Here is a 24,767-nt window from a genome sequence, read left to right on the forward strand (position 1 = left end):
CTGGAGGGGTAGGCAGAAGCCAGATATGCAGCCTTTTTGTTGGACAAATTGAGGGTTTTAGCTTTATTTTATGAGAAATAGACATAATAGAAAACTTAAAGCAGGGAAGGGATAAACCCAGTGTCTGGCAAATAGTAGCTACTGTATACATTATAAAATGAAATGAGTGAAGGGGGCCCATTCTGGAGGAGTGGTGGTTATTCTGGAAGGTCGGTCTTTGGGGCAAACAATTTATCTTGGCAGTGGCAGCACATTCCAGAGGGTCTTGGATGAGAATGGATTCTACACAGACACCCTTTTTCCCTATAGAGGACATACAGATTTATTTCATTCTGGCCGACTGCACTGGGTTCTGGAGGTCAGCTTAATCACTTTCCTGGTGATGGATATCTAGGTTAGATCCATTTATTACAATTATTATATACAATGTTATCAGAAACATCCTTGTGCATCCATTTTCCCACACATCTCCAAGTTGGTCTGGATGAGGAGCAGCGGAAATCCGGGGTCATGGGTATGAGTAATATAAAATTTGATATACACTGACATATTGCTCTCCGAAAAAACTGCACAAACTTACACTTCAAGTACTAAGTGTATGAAAATGCCTGCTCTCTCATACCATCTACAATTTGAGTTTGTAATCGTATTTTTTAATCCTTCGCCAATCCAGTAGGTAGTGAAAAGTGCTATCTTGTTTTTGTTTATATTTTTAAAAATTAGGAGCCATTCCTGTTGGTTTTTTTTTTTTTTTCGAGCTGGATATTAATATAATGCAACAAAAGCCAGTTTTGATCTAAGGTTTCTACGCCCTTATTCTCTCCAACATCTTTTTCTCCCACAGACCAAGGCTGTGTCAAGATGGCGTCCGTGTTTCGCAGTGAGGAGATGTGTTTGTCCCAGCTGTTTCTCCAGGTGGAGGCTGCCTATTGCTGTGTGGCTGAGCTTGGGGAGCTCGGATTGGTTCAGTTCAAAGATGTAGGTGCTGTGTTCTTGGAAGGCCAGAGGAAGGTGGGGTGGGAATAGACGTCACTTTCACACCACTTTTTAGTAGTGAACCAAGTGCAGGGAGAAGAGCCGTGAGCCAGGGTAGATAGAATTCCATTTGGTTCTAGTTGTTCTGGCTAAGACGTGGGATAACATTGAGCAAGTGATTTGCATACCTGTTCTCCTTTCCTCCATATGTATCTCCTCTCTAGGAATGTTTTGAAGCCCTACTACAGTCAGTACTTGTTAGACGGCATTATACATTCTTTCCTAAGTGGTGTCTTCGAAGAATTTGATCTCTCCGATGGGCCTGTAGATTACCAAACCTTGTTCCAAGGACAGAAACCAGTACTTCCTAATTAGTCAGTCTGAGGACGAAAGTATCCTGCGGCGCACAATCTACCTACAGTGGTTATTCTAGGGCCACATGGTCTTGAGTGTGATGTTGGGGTATCGTTTCCCAGAAGTGGTTTCCTTACCAAGCTTTTTTTAATCTGATTTAGAAAATTGGACTCTTTGCCCCTTTACTTCCTCACCAAGATCACGGTCAAAACTAAGCCCCTGCAGGGAAGGGTCATGACTTGGTCTTTGCATCCTGAGTTCCTAGCATAGGACCCGATGGGGGGTAGCTCCTCAATGACATTTATTGTGCAGAAAGTGGTTTTGTTGATGATTGTGGTAATTTTGGAAGCAACTATGCAATTTCAGGAGCCCCTCCCATTCATGATTCCACTGAGGCTTTCAAGGCTCATTGGGATGTAAATGCCGCTAAAAGTAAGGAAACCGTGTCAGTGGGAGGACTGTCTCTTAGAAGTGTAAGAAGGCTAGAGTTGAGGCATTTGTGGGATTAAGAGTAACATTTAAGAATTTAAGAACATTTAAGAATAACCCCAAATTACATTTGGAGGTGTGAGACTATCAAGGTTTTTGTCTGTAACTCACGTCTTGTGCATGGAAATATTTCCCAAAATGATTCCAGCAACATTTTCCAGCATTAAAAAAACAAAAAACAAAACAGAACAACAACCACCACAACAAAATAAACCAAAGGGAACACGTTGATGGTTGTTGATACCAACGGTCTTATGGTTTCTCCCCACTCTAGTTGAATGTGAATGTGAACAGCTTCCAAAGGAAATTTGTGAATGAAGTGAGGAGGTGTGAGTCACTGGAGAGAATCCTCCGTAAGCCAATTTTCTGTTTACTGTTTAAATGGGAACTGGTGGGGAGGTAAGTGGTTTGCAGGAATGGATTATAACAAACATGTCCCTATTTGAATAGGGGCAAAGTGTTCTTGGGACAGCGTGGGAAAGGGAGGGTTGGGACTCAGATGCTGTGGCAGGTCGCCGGAGCAATTGGGGCAGCTGAGCCGGCTGAAAGTCGGCTGTCTGCTTGGATCCATTTCTCAGGTTAGAAAACACAATCACCTTGGGCCTTCTGGTGGGGGTTTCATCCCACAGGTTTTCTGGAAGATGAGATGCAAAATGAGATTGTGCCTCAATTGCCTGAGAGGCCCCCACCGACCCCTCTTCCTCGGGAAATGATTACGCTGGAGGTATGTTGAGCCAAGAACATTCTAGCCGGCAGGCTTCCCTCTTTCTTTTCCTCTCTACTTCCTTTTATAAAACACTGACTGACTGCCATGTACAAGGTTCCTTAGAGAGAAAGAAAACATGGCCATGCCATCTAGAAACTTCTAGAGCTGGTAGTGGAGGAAGGAGGGAGGGGTGGGCAGTGGGAGAGGATGTCAAAAGGTAGGCAGAGCCAGATCCTGGAAGGCCCTGCAGATCTTGATTTTAAACATTGGATATTTTATCCTCAGAAGAGGAAGGGCCCACTGAAGGAGGCAGGAAAGTAGGTGGGGAAGCTTCACTGCCAAGCCTTATCTCTGCCTGGGTTTGTTTTTTCCTTTTAAGATAACTTCAGATTCTTGACATTTTTGAAGCTGTTAGTGGTATAAATAAAGATACTCTAACAGAGATATGAGACTTGCAACTCCACTGGGGGAAAAAAAAAAGAGAGAGAGTGAGAGAGAGAAAGAAGGAAAAGAAAAGAAAAAAAAAATCAATGCATTTGGTATTGGCCGACTGGTTGGTTTTGAAACTCTACCCTCTCATACATTCATAGTCATAACCAGTTAGATAAGGTATAATTGGATATGTGCCAACAGTCCCTACTCAGTATTTTCCTCTTGGGTATTATTTATTGCTGTTGCTTTTAAGGATTGATTTGTTTGTTTTGGAGGGGGAGAGAGGATGGGTGTTGGGGGCAGAGGGAGAGGGAGATGCTTAAGCAGACTCTGCACAGAGTGTGGGGTCCGAGGCAGGGGCTAGATCCCATGACCTTGAGATTATGACCAGAGCTGAAACCAAGAGTTGGAAGCTTAACTGACTGAGTCGTGCAGGCACTCCTGGATATTATTTACTGTAAAGATGAAATTAGAACAACACAAGCTTATGAGTAACAGTATCTGTCTAACCATTGATCAAGGGGACAGACTGATTTGGCTGCTGTAGCAGTTAGTGGGGTGTTCCCCCAGCATTCCTAGGGAGGGGAGTCCTTCTGGCTAGAGTACACAGTTCGCTTTGGGCCCTTGTCTTGCAGAATTTCTTTCTTTTTTTTGAAGGCTTTTTTTTTTTTTTTAAGATTTTTTATTTATTTATTTGACAGAGAGAGATCACAAGTAGACAGAGAGGCAGGCAGAGAGAGAGAGAGAGAGAGGGAAGCAGGCTCCCTGCCGAGCAGAGAGCCCGATGCGGGACTCGATCTCAGGACCCTGAGATCATGACCCGAGCCGAAGGCAGCGGCTTAACCCACTGAGCCACCCAGGCGCCCCTGTCTTGCAGAATTTCTAAAGAGGATTTCATAACAATCCTAGAGGAAGTATTAATTCAAAAAGAAAAAAGTCTACCCACAAATCCATCATCTCAGCAAAAACTGCCTTTTCTGTTTTCAGGTTTTGTCCTTATCAGCTATATATTTATGTAATTATTATATGTCCATAATCTACATTATAATTTTCTCCTTTTTGCATTTACTATTGCATTATAAACTGTTTCTTAAATAATGCATGATTCTCCAAAATGTTTTTGTTTTTTTTTTTTTTTTTAAAGATTTTATTTATTTATTTGTCAGAGAGCGAGAGGGAGAGAGAGCAAGCACAGGCAGACAGAATGGCAGGCAGAGGCAGAGGGAGAAGCAGGCTCCCCGATGAGCAAGGAGCCCGATGTGGGACTCGATCCCAGGACGCTGGGATCATGACCTGAGCCGAAGGCAGCTGCTTAACCAACTGAGCCACCCAGGCGTCCCAAAATGTTTTTAAAGGCAGCATTATTTTTAATAGAATCATTAATTGGATAGAACAAATGGTTAAGAAATGGGGATTTCATTTTTCCCCCCAACTCTATGCCACTAATATCTGTCTTTTACTAGGTGACCTTAATCCATTTTCACATAGTGTGGTTGCTGATTTACTGGCAATTGTCTTTGTTAAATATTGAGTTGATAGAGTAGAATTTTAAAAAAATATGTGTAAGGTATAAGGAATAATGATATAGCACACATCTAGTGCCATCACCCTATATGACATAAAAGTTGACCATGGTGACGCTCTTAAAGCCTTCTGCGCACCCCTCCCCTCCCCCTCCTTCTCCTCCCCCTTCTTTCCCCTCCCCACTCCTCCGACCTTGAGATTATCTTGTTCTGAATTTTGTATTTTTCTTTTCCTTTTTTCTTCATAGTTTTATCACATATTTAGTCTTCTAAATAGCATATGATTTAGCTTTGCACATCTTAGTTTTATATAAATGGAATCATAATGTTTCTTCTTTTGCAACTTGCTGTTTTTTTTAACATCATTTTATTTTTTAAGACACCATGTTGTTTCATGTTTCTGAAATTAATTTGTTTTTACTGCTGGGCAGTGTTTCTTTTATTACATGTACCATACTTTATGGAACTTTATTCATTTACTGTTGATGGGCATTTGGATAAATGAGAAATGAGCTTTCATATTTTTAAATCATATACCAAATCTAGTGCATTCATTAATTGTGTCCAATAGAGACTTGATCTTTACTTATTAGCTTTTGAATTTCAATACCTATATCTTACCTTTCTAAGATTTCTTAATGATTCCCCTTTTATATTTAACTTTTCTTTCATTTTAGGACATGTTGGTTTAATAATTTCTTGGTGTGTGTGAATGTGTGTGTGTTTAAGTGATGCCTTCTCTTATCTCTTTGAGCTTTCTAAGAAAAGCCTTAAATTCTTTTTTAGACTAATCCACAAAAATAATTTCACCCAATGTAAATTTGTGTTCTGATTGTTTATTTTTTTAAAATCTTTCTTATCATTAGATTTCTTCTTGAGATTTGTTTTTTATGTTCATTTGGAAGGAAGATTGTTTTTTTTCTTTGTTTTTGTCTTCTTGCCTGTTATGTTCACATTTCTCTCTATAGCTTTTTTTACTTGCTTGTACCTGGTTCTCCAGACTCCAACCCAGAACTAGAGATTCCTCTTTTTTTTTTTTTTTTGAGATTCCTCTTTTTATCTTTCATCATTACAGTGTGTTTGAGGCAGAAGGAATTCTCAACATGTAAATTCACTCCAGCTTCCCTTTTTTAGTGTTTTAAATGGGGGAGAGACATTCAATTTGCTGAAATGCCTTAGCTTCTTCAGGAAGCTAATTCTCATCCCCCCAGAGTGTTTTCTTATCTTCCTTATTTGATAAAAATGTATCTAGTTTATAGCTCTGCAATTATTTCGAGTTGGACTAAACATGCCACTGGACTTCTGGCAACATTATGATACACTGAATTCTTCTTTAATATTTAGTCATTTGTAGTGGTTAATGTACAGTAAATATCTCAGTACCGTCTGCCTGCTTTTCCTTCTTTTTCCATTCTGCGTAGACTCTTTTAGAAAAACTGGAAGGAGAATTACAGGAAGCCAACCAGAACCAGCAGGCTTTGAAGAAAAGCTTCCTAGAACTGACTGAACTCAAACATCTCCTGAAGAAAACCCAAGACTTCTTTGAGGTTGTTATCTGGGGATTATTTATTAAAGGGACCTTTCCCCCAGAGCCTCAAGTTTCCATTTGGAAAACTGGCTGGTTTGGAATATGCTAATCACACTTGTTTCTCTCCCATGTTGTGGTTGTTAGTGAGGGGGGTGAGGGCATTCTGGGTGAAACTGGTGCCAATTTGAACTAAACGCAAAAATATTATGATGCTTGTTAGGAAATATGTGCCCTAAACACGCCAATAGACGTGGAAGTGAGAACAAAGCACGACAGTGAGTTTGGGCTGATTTGGGATTTTGGTAGTGAAAGACCCGGGAAGTTCTTGATCTGGCAAAGACCCCTCGACTTCTTGAATTCTGTTAACCATCTGTGGAAAATTAAAGTTTTGTTAAAAATAGACAAACCTTTGCGATGTAGGGAGCTTTGAAGATCGCCTAAATACATTTAAGAGAAAGCAGGTTTCCTTTGACTTTCAGACGGAAACCAACCTCGCTGATGATTTCTTTACGGAAGACACTTCGGGTCTCCTGGAGTTAAGAGCGACGCCTGCCTACGTGTCGGGAAAGCTGGGGTTAGTGGAACTCTGCTCTGAAAGTTACATGTGGATGGGTTTCTGGTCCCCGACTGAGTGCCTGGAGTGTGATAGATTTCCCTGAGGGTTTGAGCAAGTGAATGAATGAATGAACATGCCACTGGAAAGAAGGCTATTTCACATGAATATAGACTTCCCCACAGTAATAAATCCAAGAGTAACCTTTTCAGGCTGGTGGAGTGGAAGGTAGTGTTACCTTCTTGTTAATGGTGAAACTAACATTTTGGTAGCCTGAAGACTACAAAGTTTGTGTTGTTCCTACATGAGGAGGTTGTGGGGAGAATTATTTATTTATTTATTTTAAAAAAGATTTTACTTATTTATTTGACAGACAGAGATCACAAGTAGACAGAGAGGCAGGGAGAGAGAGAGAGGAGGAAGCAGGCTCCCCGCAGAGCAGAGAGCCCGATGTGGCGCTCGATCCCAGGACCCTGGGATCATGACCTGAGCCGAAGGCAGAGGCTTTAACCCACTAAGCCACCCAGGCGCCCATGGGGAGAATTATTTAGATGGGTTTTCTCAATGGGTCCCTGCTTCCTTCTCTTGGAAATACTGCGTTGGCAATAGAACAGATTTGAAATTTGCTGTTTGAAGTGCAATTGGCAATGAGGTAGCTATATGATCACGTTGTCCATAAGAAGGAGTAATAGAGTATTAAAGTGCGTGGTGATTCAAAACGGTGGGATTTCATTCAGTGTCCAAGTACAATGGATGGGTATGTATTGAAAACATTTGATCAGGAGGTTAGATAGGATCAGCATAGTTCGAAGTAAAAGACCAATGAAAGTAACCATTTTAAAGTTAATGTGAAAAGTTTCAACTGGAAATTAGACACCAGGATGCTTTTAAAAGTAGAGATAAATGGAAATCAGTATGTCTGTTTCACTTCTAGTATATTATTTATAAAAATGCACAGAGCCCGTTGTTGAGCAGTTGGAACAGTTCCTTTCTTTAGCTGGGGTGCCCTAATGGACGGGCTATCCTATTTCTAGTTGCAAGTAAGTGACTTTGTAGTATTGGGGTGATTAAGGAAGTCTCAGCACATCAGAGGAAACAGGAGGCCAAAAGGGACTTGGGGCAAGTAGGGGCTGGGCTGCCAAGTGGTCTCGGAACCCCGGCCAGCTAGGGAGTCCTCCTCGTGCTCAGAGGGCAGTGGGCCTCCATGTCGTGCTGGTGCATCCTCAGGTCCTATGGGGCTGTCTCCCTGCACCCCGCTCCCTGGACCTCAGCAATGCCTCCCTGTCTGACTGCCCAGGTTCACGGCCGGGGTGATCAACAGGGAGCGGATGGCTTCCTTTGAGAGGCTGCTGTGGCGAGTGTGCCGAGGGAACATCTACCTGAAGTTCAGTGAGGTGGACACGACTCTGGAGGACCCCGTCACGGTGGGTGTCGCGGGCTGCAGGGAACTGTGTTCTCTGTTTCCTGGGGCCCTCATCTGGGGGCGGGTGGTTCTCTGAAGCAGGGGTCTTCACTTCTGTGAAGCTAATAGCTACTGCCTTTCTTTCTCCTAGCTTTTCTCTTCCCCCAATTTTTGTTAAAAAAAAAAAAGTATAAAAGGTCAATTCAAGAGTTGATGGTTGTGAACACCCCACATTGTTGTGAACACCCCACAATTGTTCATGCTTCCAAGACGCAGCTGTACCAGGTCCTGGAAACTTAGCAGCGCTCCTGCCCCATGAGGCAGCCGCTGGGTCTTCCTCACCAAGAGCTAAGAACTGGGCTTGGTCAGTGCGCCCCAAGTTTCAGTGTGCACCTGAGCAGGAGCGACCTGGGCATCGTGTTAGAACGAACCTTTGGAAATAATGTAAAGCAGCGCCCCCCCCCCCAATCCTAAATAGTGTTCCCGGGGTTCCCATGAGCAGCTGTCAATGTAACGATTCATTTTTATCTTCTTCGCAATTGATGCCTAAGATCTCCAGTGAGTTCATGTGACCTTGTCTATCTACTTACGGACTTTGTTTCCAAGTTTTCTCCAGAATCTAGACACTATGATGAGCATCTCCATGCATGTCATTTTTATTTTCTTTTGAATTACTTCCTTGATATACATTCAGGGAAATAGGTTTACTGGCTTAAAGGGTGTGGGCATTTTCATGACTCTTGGTGGCTCCTGACAAATGGCTTTTCAGTGGGGCCATACCTCATCCCAGTGCCCTGAGTGGCATGTGGTGGGTACACTGGATTGGTTGTAACTTTTCCAACAATGGATTTCATTATTTTGCCTTTACCACCCTCTACCCCAAACTAAGTAAGTGTAAAATAGCACATTTCTTTGCTTGAACAATTTCATGTGGGGTTGTAAAATACATATTCTTTCTTGTGGATTATCAAACTTGGACTTGAGAATCGCATTTTAATCGGAGTTCCTATGGACATACAATGAATCAAAAATTAGACATGGCTTTACCTTTGTTAAACATCCACTCACCCTGGAAATGTAAATATCGTGTGTGAGTTAACTCTGGTGAGCTAGGTTTGCTTTTTTCATTTTAAGCCTTATAATAATAACCTGGTTTCTCTCTTCTGCATGGTTTCTTGTTTCTGAACCCCCCTCTTAAGTATAGTGTTAGGGCTGAATACGGGCTTGGCTGTGGTCTGGCTGCTGTAGCTAGTAGTGGGGCTGTTGTTTTAAGGCTGCCTTGGCCTCTCTCAGTGGCCTTGCCCTCAACCATAAAGAAGTATAAACTTAGATCAACGGGGAGAAGCTGACGTTTTCCAGTTGTAATCTTTTTTTAAAAAATTTTTATTTTGAGTGCCTGGGTGACTCAGTTAAGCATTTGCCTTCGGCTCAGGTCATGGTCCTGGAGTCCTAGGATCGAGTTGTGCCCTGGGCTCCCTCTGCCCTTCACCCTGCTCACGCTCTCTCTCTTTTCCTCTCTTCCTTTTGCTCCTTCTCTCTCTCAAATAAATAAAATCTTAAAAAAATTGTTTTTAAGTGATCTCTATACTTATAGAAATTAAACTTATACCCTGAGATCAAGAATCACATGCTCTACCAAGTGAGCCAGCCAGGCGCCCCTCTGGTTGTAATTTTCAAATTGAAAAAAAAATCTAAAAACGGGATTTTACATTTCTATTACATTATAACCAAAAAGAAAAAATTGGTACATATATATAAAATTACATATATATGTTGCCATATATACCATATATATTATATAATATAGAGTTTTATACAGATAAAATATACAGATAAAACTATATTTTACTTATATTTATATAGTTTTTACTGTTCTGATTTTCCAGAAAGAAGAAATTAAAAAGAACATATTCATCATATTTTATCAAGGAGAGCAACTCAGGCAAAAGATCAAGAAGATCTGTGAAGGGTAAGCGGCTGTTCGTGGCTCTTCCATCAGTGATGTGGGTCACGATCAGGTGGAGAGGTGTGTGAGACAAAGTACGCTTGACTGGGGGTTCCTTTGAGGTCCCTCAGGATTTTAAAGCAACTCTCTTGCATTTGACCAGATAGCGTTAAAAATGCGACTGATCTTCAAGAGCTGTGGGAACAGGAGCGGAGAGGACCTGGAAGTAGACATTATAACCACATCCGTGCTTCCTCTCACGCCCTCCATCAGCCGCTAAGAAGCAGGCATACCTCATGCTGAGTTGCTTCTGATTCTACAGAATCCATTTACCGCAGGGGAAATGACTCGGTAGACAAAGCTGTTATTGCAGTAATATATTCTGTGGTCTCGTTTACCTAAAAGCTCCCAGGTTCTTCAGTTTGAGGGGAGCTCACTCAGATAATGGAATCATAGCTTGAATTTAAAGAGTGCTGAGCAAGGCGTTGGGAACTCTTAGAATGGGGACTCGTTTTCCGACTGCCGAAGAGACAGTTATTCTAGAAAAAGGTGGTTCTCTAACCAGAGGCCACAAGTGATGGCTTTGGCAGAAGGCGACGTGGGGCGTGCTTTCCAGGGGTCACCCCCGGTGACCTTCGGAATGTCCGAAACACAGGTTTCGAGCCACCATCTATCCCTGCCCGGAGCCCGCCGCAGAGCGCAGAGAGATGCTGGCCGGCGTCAACGTGAAGCTGGAGGATTTAATCACCGTGAGTGAGGCGCCAAGGCGCGTGACCGCAGTGGGGGCTTCGAGGGGGGCTACCTTTGTCATTTCCATGAAGTCCCGTGTCCCAGGGCCCTCGCTTCCAGGCGGGCTGGAATGTTAGCTGTGCTCTCCCAGCGATCACGACGGGAGATTTCATCATCGGAACAGAGTGTTCAGTAAGCTGGGGGTGGTGATTCTAGATGTCAGGACAGCTCTGCCTGGGCTTGGCATTGACCGCTGCCCCAGTGAGCTGTTGGGTGGCTGGCCCAGTCGGATAGAAGGAGCCCTTTATGGTGAGACCGGTCTGGGCCACAGCCAGTCTGACTGATTCTTTTTCCATTGACTCACCCAGTTGTTGAGCGGACCAACTACTTCTGTAAGAACAGTGAGTGAGGCTAGTGTCACCACATGAGCACACCCCAAATTCATAGCCTCTTGTTGTGTTGTCAACCTGGGTGGCACTCAACACTTATGTGATTGGAGCACTTGCTTCAAAAAGCTTTGAAAGGAATCCCCTAAAAGCAGCTGGGCCCGCATCACGCTGCTTCCTATACTCATTGCTGTCCTGTAGAACTTTCTGTGGACATGCTGTCTAACCTGCGAGCGCCATGCTGTGCCCATGAGCCACACGTAACCACAGAACACTTGAAATGTGGCTAGTGCAACTGAGGGACTGAATTTTTATTTTATTTTATTTTTAATTCTTTTTTAGAGGTAGGGAGGGGCAAAGGAAGAAGGAGAGAGAAAATCTTAAGCAGGCTCCACGCCCAGTGCAGAGCCTGATGCAGGACTTGATCTCACGACCCTGAGATTGTGACCTGAACCAAAATCAAGAGTCAGATGCTTAACTGACTGAGGTGCCCCCTGAGTTTTATTTTTAACTGATTTTAATTAAATTTAAAATGTTCATGGCCACTGTATCAATTGTTAGCACTGTTCTGGATCCTCAGGGAGTATCTTTAGAGATGGGGTGTGTGAGTGTGTGTGTGTTGTGAAACTCTTAGAATAACAGACATCTTTGCCTTCCTGGAAAAATCTATGCCTAATTTCCTTAATCCCCTCTAGTCCTTCCTTGTCACTTGTCAAGGAGATTGTGGTTCCCTGACTCAATTACCCTTGAACTTCTTTCCCCAAACACTCCATACTAGATTTTAGGAGAGTTTCATGGGGAAAAGAAGTTACTCCACACTTATGTTCCTATTGAGTATGACCTGGGGCGCCACTGGTGAAGTTGCTGAGATGGGTACACTGGTAGCACTAAATAGAAATGAATCCCATTAAATAAATTCTCTGTGGGCAAATTCTTCCATTCCCTCCTTCATTAATTCACTGGCCGTTTACTGAAGACATTATATATATATAAAGCATTTTGATAGATGTATTAATTTCCGAGGGCTGCTGTAATAAATTACCATAAACTGGGGGGCTTACAACAACAGAAATTTATTTTCTCACAGTTCTGGAGGCTCGAAGTCTGAAATTCAGGTGTTAGCAGAGCCCCTCTTTTCTGAAGGCTCTAGGAAGGGATCCTCCCTCCCCTGTTCTGCTATGGTCCCAATGCGTGTCACCCCCCCTCCCAAACTCATATGTTGTAAACCTAATGTTCCAGGCAATGGTCTTTGGAGGTGGGGCCTTTGGGAGGTGATTAGGTCATGAGGGTTGAGCTCTCATGAATGGGATTAGTGCCCTGATAAAAGAGGCCCCAGAGAGCATGCTTTCCCCTTCTACCATGTGAGGATAGAATTTGAAGTCTGCAACCCAAGAAGATCCTTGCCTAACTATGACAGTAGACCCTGATCTCAGACTTCCGACTTCCAGAACTGTGAACAATACATTTTTGTTGTTCAAGCCACCCGGTATGGTGTTGTATGATAGCAGCCCAAATAGAATAAGACACCCCCCTGATGTCTGGTGGTTGTTGACCATCCTTGGTGTTCCTTGGTTTGTAGATACATCACTCCAGTCTCTGCCTAAATCACACAAAGCATTCTTCCCTGTGTTTCTAGATGTCCAAGTTTCTACTTTTTTTTTAAAAAATTTTTATTTATTTATTTGACAGACAGAGATCACAAGTAGGCAGAGAGGCAGGCAGAGAGAGATGGGGGAGAAGCAGGCTCCCCGCCAAGCAGAGAGCCTGATGCGGGGCTCAATCCCAGGACCCTGGGATCATGACCTGAGCTGAAGGCAGAGGCTTTAACCCATTGAGCCACCCAGATGCCCCTACTTTTTTTTTTTTTTTAATGGAACCCGGTATGGGGCTCGAACTCACAACCCTGAGATCAAGATTGGAGCGGAGACCAAGAGTTGGATGCTTAACTGGCTGAGCCACCCGGGCGCCCCTAGATGTACAAATTTCTTATAAGGGCACCAATCGTGCTGGTCAGGGCCCACCCGACTCCAGTATGACCTCATGTTAATTACATCGGCAAAGACCATGTTTCTAAATAAGGTCACATTCATAGTTACCAGGGGTTAGAACTTCAATATATCCTTTTTTGGGGACACAGTTCAATCCAGGACAAATAGTACTCTAAGGAATTTAGAAGGAAAAGAAGATACAGTGTTTGCCCAAGCATTTGAACCTCAACAGGGGAAGATAAACTGCTCAGGAGGGTGGACGGCGCGGGAGGGCGGCAGGCCAGAGGAGGGAGCCCGGGGTGGGAGGAGACAAGATGGCCGAGGATTTCTGTCTTGGCACAGTGCCAGAGCTCCGCGTGCGTGTTCCTTGTTTCTCTGTGTGTTGTTTCCGGTCCAGGTCATCACACAAACAGAGTCTCACCGCCAGCGCCTCCTGCAAGAAGCAGCGGCCAACTGGCACTCCTGGGCCATCAAAGTGCAGAAGATGAAGGCCATTTACCACATCCTGAACATGTGCAACATCGACGTCACCCAGCAGTGTGCCATCGCCGAGATCTGGTTCCCGGTGGCAGACACTGGGCGCATCAAGAGGGCTTTGGAGCAAGGCATGGTGAGTGGCAGGAGGAGCAGGGAGGGGGGCGGATGTGCCACGTGCAGCCTCAGCAGCGCCCCCCTCAGGCACTCAGAGGTTCTCAGCCTCCCACATCCCATGAACTTCCCAAGGACAGTCTCCCTCATCTCCGCATTTTCAGTTCTTAATCCAGGACTGGGCATCGATCAGAAATTCCTTTTCAGGCCAGTAGTCAACATTTCTTCGATCTTCAGCAAGTGCATATTGGGCATGGAGGTGCCAGTCACTCTGCGGGTTGTGACTGTAGATTCCACACTCCATGCGATGTGGGTCCGTCCGTTCCCTCATGAAGGTCACAGCCTGGCTAGGAAGACAAATAACCAGACACCTGTGCTCGCTGTGTGCCCACAGCTGTGCTCAGCACTAGTTGAGGTCACAGCCTTCATCCTTCACCTCTGCTGATGGTCACTGTGCCCCGGGAACAGATCTAGGGCTGTGCGGGCAGAATAAGACCCTTCTCCGACAGACTTTCTAGAAAGGAAGACAGATAGTAAGCATATCCATAACTAATGTGATTTCAGGCAGCAATGGTGGTGAGCAGGCAGTAAAGACGGGGACAGGGGAGGATGGGGTGGGGAGGGAGACTTTGCTCTGATCACCTACTCACCCTGTTGGGGAAGAAGGGAATGGTGTCCGATGGCCAAGCACATACCACCTGTTCCTGGACACATGAGAGTGGCAGAAGCTGGTGAGTCACATACACTTAGAGCCCAGGGGAGGAGGACACCACATGCTGCAGAGGGCCACATGGAGGTTGTACTTGGGGCTTGCACTGGGGGCAGAATGAGCCAGCAGGGGCGATGCGGGGCCGCCTCCTACAAGAAGAAGGGGCCCTTGTTTCCGTGCAAGGACGTGAGGAGATTGTTTGAGTACATTTCTGGGGTGGTAGGGAGCTGGAGGACTAGGCAGGGTGCAGCCGGTCTGGCCATGGGAGAGCTAGCTGGGTGGGGAGCCCTTCCTGCTTAGTGGCTGGCAAATCCCGTGAGGGCAGAGGAACTCATGGTTTGGCCTTTGGGACCCTGTGAGACTCGAAGATGTCAAGGTGGCCCTTGGAATTTTAAGTCCTACAATACCATTTGAGGGCTGTACCTAATACCATTCGAGGGCTGTAACTGGAGAGGGCCCCTCCGAGCAGGTGGCTTGGAGCAAGAGCGGGTGGCGGGGTAGAAGGAAGAGCTTTCCAGCTGGAGGGTCTGAAAGTAAAGGCCTTGAGATGGGATTGGATTAGGAGGTAGGGGCTATCTTTATCCCCCAGTTTCAATGAGGAAACTGAGGCACAGAAAGTAGAAGGAACTTGATCCTGGTCCTGGAGCCAGGAGGCAGGATTTGAATGTCCCCATATCATACTCCAATAATGACCCAAATGGGGCACTTAAGAAGAGCATGTCACTCAGACTGGGAAGGGCAGTGGTGCTTCGTGGAGGAAGTGGTATCTGGACTGAACCATGGAAGGGTGATCAGTGAGCAGGTCACCACCTGAAGGTCACGGGCTGGAGAGAGGGTAGAGCTTAAAGAATGGGAGGAAGATCAGGGAGAGGCTGCAGCATGGTCCTGAAGGACTTCTAGTGGCATAAGGCGTCTGATTTTATTCTCATGTTGGAGAGACACAATCCAGTTTGCATTTTAGAAAGGTAGGATGGGGGTGGGGGTACGAAGAGAGTCTAAGTCAATATTGGGAAGTAGTCTTGATTACAAAACTGAAGAATTTTGATTTCATTCTTTAGGTAATAAGAGGCCTTGGAAGATTTTTGTGTAGGAGGGTAGCGTGACTGGAGCAGTCTTCTCTGTTTGTTTTCTCTTATCAAAGAAGGATTGCGCTGTCTGAGGGATAGGATACGCCGAAGGGAGAGAGACAGAGGAGGACGGTGAGGCTCGGGGCTAGGCTGGTAGGGATGGGAGCAAGAAGAAGAGAGGCTTGAAAGGGACAGGCAGCAAGATTTGGTGATCGATTGACGGAGTGATTGAACCAGGAGAAGGGACACGTCTGATGATTCCAGAGGCTCAGGGATCTGGAGAATGGAGTCTGCTGAAGGAACATTGAGGCCAAGAGAGGACCTGGCTTAGGGGCAAGTTGATGAGTTTGGTTTTAGGTTCCTGGGTTCTGTGGGGTTGCTGAGCCATGAGAATTTGAAAGCCTGGGCAGGTAGTTAAAACAGAATTCAGAGGAGGGTCAGGCCCATTTGGAAGAATGGGGCAGAATTAGGAAAGTGGATAAACTCTTGAGGGAGCGAGCAGAGAGAAAGGAAAAGAGAATTACACTCAACAGGTCCATTTGCAGGAACAGGAGAATGGGAATGGCCGGAACTCTACTTGCTTTGACGACTCTCCTATCGGATAAATTAGATAAGTATTAGGAAGGTTTTCACTGTTACAGATGTGGTCATGGGTCTCACAGAGGTCAAGAAATTGTCCCAAGTTCACCTTTAAAGGATGGCGCGGATCAGACTGTGATCCATGTGCTGACGCTCAGCTCAAAGCTCTCTTTCTTACATTTTTGTCAATGTTTTTTGTAGGAACTAAGTGGCTCCTCCATGGTCCCCATCCTGACAGCAGTGCAATCTAAAACAGCTCCTCCCACATTTAACAGGACCAATAAATTTACGGCCGGCTTCCAGAATATCGTAGATGCATATGGTGTGGGCAGTTACCGGGAAATAAACCCAGGTAAAGGGTCTGATGCATTGAATAATGGGACAGCTTGAAAATGAAAAGTGGGTAAGATTGACCTCTCGGGTGGCAGAGGAGGTGAATTGCTTATAAGTGCGACATCCCTAAAATCTTGTTTCGCTCCCCGATGTCCTGTGTTGTCTTGCATTAATGGTGATTAGTGAAAGCTTTGTTCTTTGTCAAGATTTCACCCGTTCTCCCTTAAACCATACCCTGAACAGGGAGTCAAGTTCAGTTCTTTTTCCCTTACCAATTCAATGAGGGTCATGTCTCAGCATCTTCACAGACGTGTAGCTGTTTTGTGGGTGAGATGAGAACACACAGGACTTGGAATCCAGAAGACTGGATTCTTAGTGCTATAAGCTATGTGATGTTGGTTGCCTGACCAGCTGCCCTTCAACCATGTCGTCCACAACGCTCTTCTCCTCCAGCCTGTGTCCTAATCTTGTGACCTGTAATGCAGGGGCCCCATAGGTTGGGTATCCTGTGAGTGACTGCTGGAAGTGTCTGGTGCATGTGAATGCCGGAGAAACAGACCAAAAATGGTAGTGGAACAGTATACAAAACACTCAGAGACAGAAAAGTGGTTTTATTGTTTATTTTTTTACAGCAGGCAGGAGGGAGAGAGGGAGAGGGAGGGATAGAGACTCCTAAGCAGGCTCTATGCCCAGCCTGACTCCAGGCTTGATCTCACCATCCTGAGATCATGACCTGAGCTAAAATCAAGAGTTGGACCCTTAGCCAACAGAGCCACCCAGTGCCCACCGCCCACCACCCAGGAAACTGGTTTTAAATCCCATTAAATTTTGTGATCTTGAAAACTCAGCTCATTTGTAAATGGGGAATAATAATGCTTACTTATCAATGAGCTGATGTACGTGGGAGCTAAGCAAGTGCTGGGGTTGGGGATGGGGAGGGAAGACAAAACCAGAAAGCTCCAGGGGAACCAGCTTGTGCGGCATGGGACATGATGGACAGATCTTTGATGGGGATGCAGTGGCTGTGGGAAGGACTCAGGCTGTTGTGGGTCTCGCTTCTGCAGCTCCCTATACCATCATCACTTTCCCCTTCCTGTTTGCCGTGATGTTTGGAGACTGTGGTCATGGGATCGTGATGTTACTGGCAGCCCTTTGGATGGTCCTGAATGAGAGACACTTGCTCTCCCAGAAGACGAACAATGAGGTGGGTGTCCACTGAATATCTTGCCTCATTTCCTCGAGGTAATAGGTAGAATATGAAAAATGTGTATGTTGTTTTCACCATAGAAACAACATATTTTATGAAAAGCAGAAGACAGAGTGGAAAAGGGCCAAAATCTAACACAGAAATTCCTGTCCAAAGCTCAATGCTTTGGCTGGTGTGGTGCGGTTCCTTTCAGAATTTTTGGGTTTTGTACATTGCTTGACAAGGCATTGATCTTATTTTTAAGTTTTTCTCCCTAACATTGATTTTCCCCCCTCTGATTATAAAAGCAATATAGGTTTATTTTAAAAAATCGGGAAAAAATACAACAATTTAACTACCTAGAGAAAATCACAACTAATATTTTTATGTATCATTCCAATTTTTTCTGTGCTTGTACACAGTTTTTTAAAACTGGGATCAAATAGTGCATATTAATTTGTGGTCTTCTTCTTCTTTTTTCTTTTTTAATACCACAAATATTTTTCCTAGGGCACCTTGTTGGTACAGCCATTTGGGGGTCTGACTCTTGATTTCAGCTCGGTCATGATCTCAGGGTCCTGGGATTGAGCCCCACGTTGGGCTCTGCACTCCATGGGGAGTCTGCTTGGGATTCTCTGTCTCCCCCTCCCTAGTGTGCATGCTCTCTATCTCTCTAAAAAAAAAAAAAAAAAATCACAAATATTTTTTTCATGGCCGAGCCCTTCTCCTGCAATCAGTCCATGACCAGTGTTCTTATGTAACACCAAGAAACCCTTCACTTTGACACTTGAAGTGTCTGCACCTTTTGTGAAGTGACTTCTCGGTGTTGTGAAGGTTGAGACAACTCAGGAGTCTACAGTCTTTCAAAGTTAATTAGTTAGGGTCACATTATGTTCACTGTAATACATTTTATAAGCTGGAAATATGCCTTTAGTTGTGTTCTGCATTTTAAGAATATCTACAAACTTTTATTACAAGTTGTCTTAACCAGAGCTAGTTCAGCGATGTCACAGTGGGTTAATCATCAGCAAGGTTAGTGGGAAAATCCACTCCTGGCCAGTAGAGTTCTGCATGACCAGCATTTTAACAACTGTAGTTGCCTATAATAAATATTTGATGTCCCAAAGATACACTTGAACAGGTCTGAGAATGATCGACCCACATCGTTCCGTATTATAGAAAGCACTTGAATCTTCCTAGTGAATGTGCTTAGACAGAGACTCGATTTTGTAATGACAAGACCCAAAATGAGTGTGGATTTGAGTTGCCGTGAAATTGAGCCACCATATGAGTCCTGCTCTGTGCTTCTCTTCTAGAAGCACTTGAGACAGTGGCTGCCCACTGTCATGTCCCTTCCCTGACACGTGAGGCCTCAGCTTGTGCCTCAGTTATGTTTCCTAACCAACGATCACTTCAATAATATGGGGCTTATATGGCTTTGCTTCCATAATAACAATTTCCAGTCTAGGACTTTCCTAATTCATAGATAGAAGCTCCGGAAAATGATGTGTGTGCTCCATTTGGATCGCTTTGATGTTGCCTCATCCCATGGCCCCTCTGTGTAGGGCCTGCATACCTTGCCAAGGCTATTTCTGGTGGTGCTGGAGACATTTGGTGACATACATCCCACCCCTGGGATCTGGTGCCAACCCCATTGACCATCATCTACTCTGTCTCCCTGAGGCCAGATCTGGAACACCTTCTTCCATGGACGCTATCTGATTCTCCTCATGGGCATCTTCTCCATCTACACGGGCTTGATTTACAATGACTGCTTCTCCAAGTCTTTCAACATCTTTGGCTCTTCTTGGAGTGTCCGGCCCATGTTCAGAAACGGCACGTGGAAGTAAGTTAATAGACTGACATGGGTCTGGGTGACCTCAGGGGCAACAAAGAACTCCATTTTATCTCCTGAGTGAGAGACCTCAAACCCACCCCTCAGTAACTGGACTGGTAACTGTAAAACATGGAAATAGTTTTTAAAATTTCAATTAACTCTATAGCATGGAGTGCACAGTGTTACTGTGAAAGCTAACGGTAGAGCAGATAAAAATGGGGCATCTTGGTATCGGTCACAGAAGCCAAGTTCCCCAGAGGAGAAGGAGGCCTTTGAAGCAGACCTTGTTCTGGCAAAGAATTGAAAACAGTGAAATTAGGGCATCTAGGTGCTGAGGAGAGGAGGCTTATGTGGGTGTTGAACTATATAAATTATTGGTTCCCCACGTTCAAGGTCCCAGACTCACCTGAAGGGCATTTTCTTTGACAGCTTCAGAGCAGCTTGATTCAACATCAAAAGCAAAGGAGGGTATGGCTAGTTTTGCAAAGGTGGTTCCCTGTGTTTGCCTGATGGGTGACGTGGTGAGGAGGGCGGGTAGGGTGGCATGGGTGGGGGTAGGGGTAGCTGGTGATGACATGGGTGCAGAAGAGAGAGACCCGGGAGCTCTCTCGATGCCCACAAACCACAGCTTGGATGGATGTTAAGAGTGTAGATGGCGGGATGCCTGGGTGGCTCAGTTGGTTAAGCAGCTGCCTTCGGCTCAGGTCATGATCCCAGCGTCCTGGGATCGAGTCCCGCATCGGGCTCCTTGCTCGGCAGGGAGCCTGCTTCTCCCTCTGCCTCTGCCTGCCACTCTGTCTGCCTGTGCTTGCTCTCTCTCTCTCTCTCTGACAAATAAATAAACAAAATCTTTAAAAAAAAAAAAAAAAGAGTAGATGGCTGTGTCATGGAGGGTCAGTGTGTCCCTTTAGCTTCTCTGCTGGGTCTAAGTTCCTTGCGGCAGAGGACAGGAATGTTAAACAAACAAACAATATATGAATTAAAATGAAGATTAAGACATTTCCCAGAATTACAGATGGCTATATTGACAAGGGCTTTTGTTTTTGTTTTTGTTTTACAATTAGTACCCTGATGAGACGCCTAGGAGAACAAAGCTTCCATAGATTTAAAGGCAAATTACTTAGTTTTGCTCTTTAGATTAGAATTCCTAAGCATAACGATGGGACTCTGAAACATGTTGAATCAGCATCATTTCACCAAACCACCAATATGAAATCTCATTTGCCCAGGAGTGTGACTGGGAGAGGTCTGAGTCAACTGGTTTTTGTCACTCTGCAAATGTGGGCTGGAATGTTCTTTTATGCATGTATGAATGACCTCCGGCTCAATTCAGTGCTCCTGGAGGCCAAGCCCAGTCTGAGGGCTGCTCCGCCACGTGCCCAGGCACTGACTGTGTGAAGCGGGACCTCATTGACTGAGAGACACACGAGAATTGCCGTCATCCAGCAGAACGGTAGAGGACCGAGCAAGCTAATTTCTGTCACCAATCACAAGCCAGGTCTTGGGCTTGCTTTCCCTGACACCTGACTAGGCAGGGGCACAATGCTCGTCAGCCCAAGACCACCAGAAGCCTGCCGTCGTCCCCCAGACTGAGTTTATTGACTCAGGGGACAGGGTGGACCAGTGGAGGGCTTGAGCTGCTCAGCAAGAGGGCGTGGGAAAGGGCTTCCCGGGGCTGGCTCCCCAGAGGAGCAGGGCAACATTTGGTCATTTTTGTGGTTTGGGCATGGTCCTTGCTTTTCTATGTCCATATTTTGATATCACATATGATTGAGGGTTAGTCTTGTTTGTGTCTGGATCCAGCCTGGTCCCAGGATGGCTTTGTCTGTTGTTGGTGTTCTGTGAACTTGTTTATGTTCAACAGCAGATACCGTGACTTTGCTGTTGGCTCCCATCTGGGGTGACTTTCTTCTTTGTCCACACACAAACAAGTGTCTGCCAGTTCAGTGCAACCATTTGCCCTGAGGCATGCCATTAGCGTGGGGTGGGGTGGGTGTGGGGCATTGGAGGGTGCGTGTCTGAGATGGCCAGTCGGGTACAGCTGCTTCCACGCATCTGGAGGGGCTGAGCTGCTTGATCAGGCTTCCGGATCCCCCGGCTGCTCTCTGACGCCCTCTAGCGCCTCGGCTGCTCTCTGACGCCCTCTAGCGCCTCAGCTGTAGGAGGGAGGGAGTCTCTTTCTAGGTAGCCCCGCAAAGTTGCCAAAACTCTGTTCCCCATCATTTCACTACTCCTTCTTGGCCCCTCTATAGACGTGTGCTCTGTTAAACACACACACACACACACACACACACACACACACACACACACACACACACACTACATACATTGGGCTTGCAGAGAGAGTAAGAAATCCCTACCCACTGATGTTCATGCTTCTGAGTCAAGTCGGGAGACTGATTTAAAGGCATTCAATGGGGGCGCGCCTGGGTGGCTCAGTGGGATAAGCCCCTGCCTTTGTCTCAGATCATGATCTCAGGGTCCTGGGATTGAGCCCTGCATCCAGCTCTCTGCACAGTGGGGAGCCTGCTTCCCCCCTCTCTCTGCCTGCCTCTCTGCCTACTTGTGATCTCTCTCTGTCAAATAAATAATTAAAATCTTAAAAAGAAAAAAAAGGGTATTCAATGGACCACAACTTTTGAGAAAGTTTCACAGAGATGAGGGCCCGTGGGTGAAAGCCAGTTCATTCCTCCAGGATGAGCCCATGTGCTCTCTGGGGAGGTTTTGCAGGCTTGTCCTTGGGCTGAGATTTGTTTACTCTATGCTCCTTCATCCCTGGCCTGACTTATTTTCTGATGTGGTTTCACTATTATTATTTATTTATTATTTTTTACAATACTCCACCGGGGTAGGAGCCCTTTGGCGACTCAGACCGTGAAGCGTCTCAGGGGCCAGTCGGTAATGTGTGTAGCTTCACCCAGCATGATCCTTGACCCACAGTAGCCACTCATGGAATGACTGAATGAGCCAAAGGGGGGGTTGCACCAACAGTGAGGGTTTGATTGGCTTAAAAGTTCAAGACCAAGGACACTATTGTATACTTTTTCTACCTCTGGTTGATCACTGGTTTTGTTTTTATTTTTCCTTTCTCCCTCTGTAGCACACACGTAATGGAAACAAATCCGTATTTACAGCTGGACCCAGCCATTCCGGGAGTGTACTCTGGAAATCCATACCCATTTGGGATTGATCCGGTAATAATGTCTTCTTGGGTTAAATATTTATCATGTAAAATGTCTTGCTGAGAAGATCTCTAGGTAGAGGAGAAGAAAGTGCCAGGGGCTGTCGAATCAACAAATTTACGCCGATAGAATTACATATACTGAGGGTTTTATGACACTGAGCAAGCCTCAAGTAAGTGTCCTACCTGTACCCTTTCCCTAGCCCCTGGGTCATTTTCCATGTAGTTGCTCAAACATCTTTCTCTGATGATTTATACCCCTGGTGGTTAATGATTGCTTCTTTCAAAGGCCTTTGGTTGCCTGGAAAGTATGCCTGCTAGAGGACTCATTTAGCATCCTAGTCAAGTTGCCTACTCTGGCATTTTCTCGCCGTGAGTAACGTCTCCCTTTTCCTAGGAAAGTGTGGATTTGCTCTTATTTTTGCTTTATTTTATCGCATAGAATCGATATAAGTTTAAAAGAGAAAAGGGGTGCGTTAACTTCTACGTGGTGGTTATAGCTATCTCAGTTGGATTCGAGCCAAGTGAAACAAAGGCGCTTCCTCGCGTAGCCTTTTAGATATAAAGGGATTTCGAGAAGGCTCCCAAGCCTGTTAGCTTGAAGCCCTGTTCGCGTGATGGCCCGGCGCATAACTGCCACCAGGTGGCAGCCTTGTGCCCCAGATGAGCTTGAGCGGGCTAGACCCAAACTTGGCAGATGCCCTCAATAAATGTTTCTTCTAAGCCCTTTTTGTGGGAGAGATCTCGGGACCTCGGTTTTGGTTGTTGACAGTTAAGAATAAACAGTACCGGCCCTAAAACTATACTCTCCTATCTATGGGTCGTCTCTTCAGTTTCCCCGAGTCCTCCCCAGGGCTTGTCTGTCTCCCTTCCCTTAGGAAGACAGAAAGCATCACCCAGGATTTGTTTGTACTTTGCACTCGGAGGCGCTCGCATTGTAAGCGCTATCCCAAGAGGTAAAGTCCTTGAAAGCTTGTAAACTGCAAGTGCCAAAAACGAAAGCAAGTTGTTATTTTTGTGGATTGAAAGACTTTTTCTGTAGTCCAAGGAATTTCATGATCAGCCAGGGCAGGAGTGGAGGGTGGGGTGGGGTGTGGAGGGGTCCAGAGTGGGCCGATCCTAGGATCTGGTCGACCTTCCTTGGCTTCGAATCTCTTTGCCGCTGCTGTCCTCTCTTCGCTTCCCAGCCCACCCCTGACTCATCAGCAGTTCCTGTCTGCCTGGTTCTGCTCCTCAGACAAAGGACGGCATCGTCACGGCTCAGAACACACTGGGCTACGGTGTCCATCAGGAAAGCGGTTTTGTCATCTGCCCGCCTGTTAGGGAGGAAAAAGGGGAGGGTGGAATAGAAGTGGGAGGTTGAGAAGGATTAGCTTTTTTTCTGGTAGCATTTATTTTTGAAATTTTTGAGATTTCTGGTCTTTTTATTATAAAACAAGGCATACATGAGATTAAAAATCCAATAAATACAAAATAGTATAAAAAAGAGAGAGTTCTCTCTCCTGTTCTGGAAATTCTGTTCCCCCAGAGATAGCCCCTTTAACAGAACATTTCTGTGCCTCTGTTAGCACTTACATATTTAAAAAATATTTTTAAAAAAGATTTTATTTATTCATTTGAGAAAAAGAGAGAGCACGAGAGAAAGAAGAGAGCACAAGTTGAGGGTGAGAGGGAGAGGGTGAGGGAGAAGCAGACTCTCCACCAAGCAGGGAACCTGACGCGGGACTTGATCTCAGGACCCTGGGATCATGAACTGAGCTGAAGGCAGACGCTTAATGACTGAGCCACCCAGGCGCCCAAAGATTAATTTTTTCATTTTAGAAAGAGAGCACACATGTGCAAGCAGGGGGAAGGGCAGAGGGAGAGAAGCTCAAGCAGATGTCTTGCTGAGCGTGAAGCCCTACCTGGGATTCGATCTCATGACCCAGAGGTCATGCCTTGAGCCGAAACCAAGAGTTGGTTACTCAAAGGACTGAGCCACCCACATGCCCCAGCACTCACTTCTGTTAATGAGGGGCTGGATTTTTCACATAATGTAAATTTCTACAGGTGCATTTATTGACTGTGTGCAACACCTTTTTTGAGCATCAAATCACAAAATAGTTGGCTGTCAGAGCTGAGAAGTCTTTGTAAAAGTGTTTGTAGATATTTTTGTAATAAATGAACATAACAAAATGGCTTAAAGCCTGTGCTCTTGGGTCCGACAGCCTGTGTATAGATCTTGCCTTTTCTATTTCCTTGCTATGGTTTTGAGCAAGTTAATACCTCTGTGTCTCT

General features: G+C 45.3%; 1 protein-coding gene across 1 annotated transcript in view; it reads left to right on the forward strand.

The window, feature by feature from the left end:
* The window catches only part of LOC111151992 (ATPase H+ transporting V0 subunit a4), a 65,664-nt gene that overhangs the window by 22,773 nt on the left and 18,124 nt on the right, over positions 1-24,767 (forward strand). The window contains exons 5-17 of the mRNA XM_022510244.1: positions 845-978; positions 2,093-2,171; positions 2,448-2,542; positions 5,901-6,026; positions 6,487-6,581; positions 7,858-7,984; positions 9,849-9,931; positions 10,563-10,656; positions 13,408-13,620; positions 16,155-16,305; positions 17,351-17,490; positions 19,161-19,318; positions 22,410-22,503. Coding sequence (XP_022365952.1) covers positions 862-978; positions 2,093-2,171; positions 2,448-2,542; positions 5,901-6,026; positions 6,487-6,581; positions 7,858-7,984; positions 9,849-9,931; positions 10,563-10,656; positions 13,408-13,620; positions 16,155-16,305; positions 17,351-17,490; positions 19,161-19,318; positions 22,410-22,503 — 1,572 coding nt within the window. The 5' untranslated portion in view covers positions 845-861. The remainder of the gene's footprint in view (positions 1-844; positions 979-2,092; positions 2,172-2,447; positions 2,543-5,900; positions 6,027-6,486; positions 6,582-7,857; positions 7,985-9,848; positions 9,932-10,562; positions 10,657-13,407; positions 13,621-16,154; positions 16,306-17,350; positions 17,491-19,160; positions 19,319-22,409; positions 22,504-24,767) is intronic.

The sequence above is a fragment of the Enhydra lutris genome, unplaced genomic scaffold (genome assembly GCF_002288905.1).
Source record: "Enhydra lutris kenyoni isolate GAN:26980312 unplaced genomic scaffold, ASM228890v2 scaffoldscaffold27, whole genome shotgun sequence".
NCBI lineage: Eukaryota > Metazoa > Chordata > Mammalia > Carnivora > Mustelidae > Enhydra > Enhydra lutris.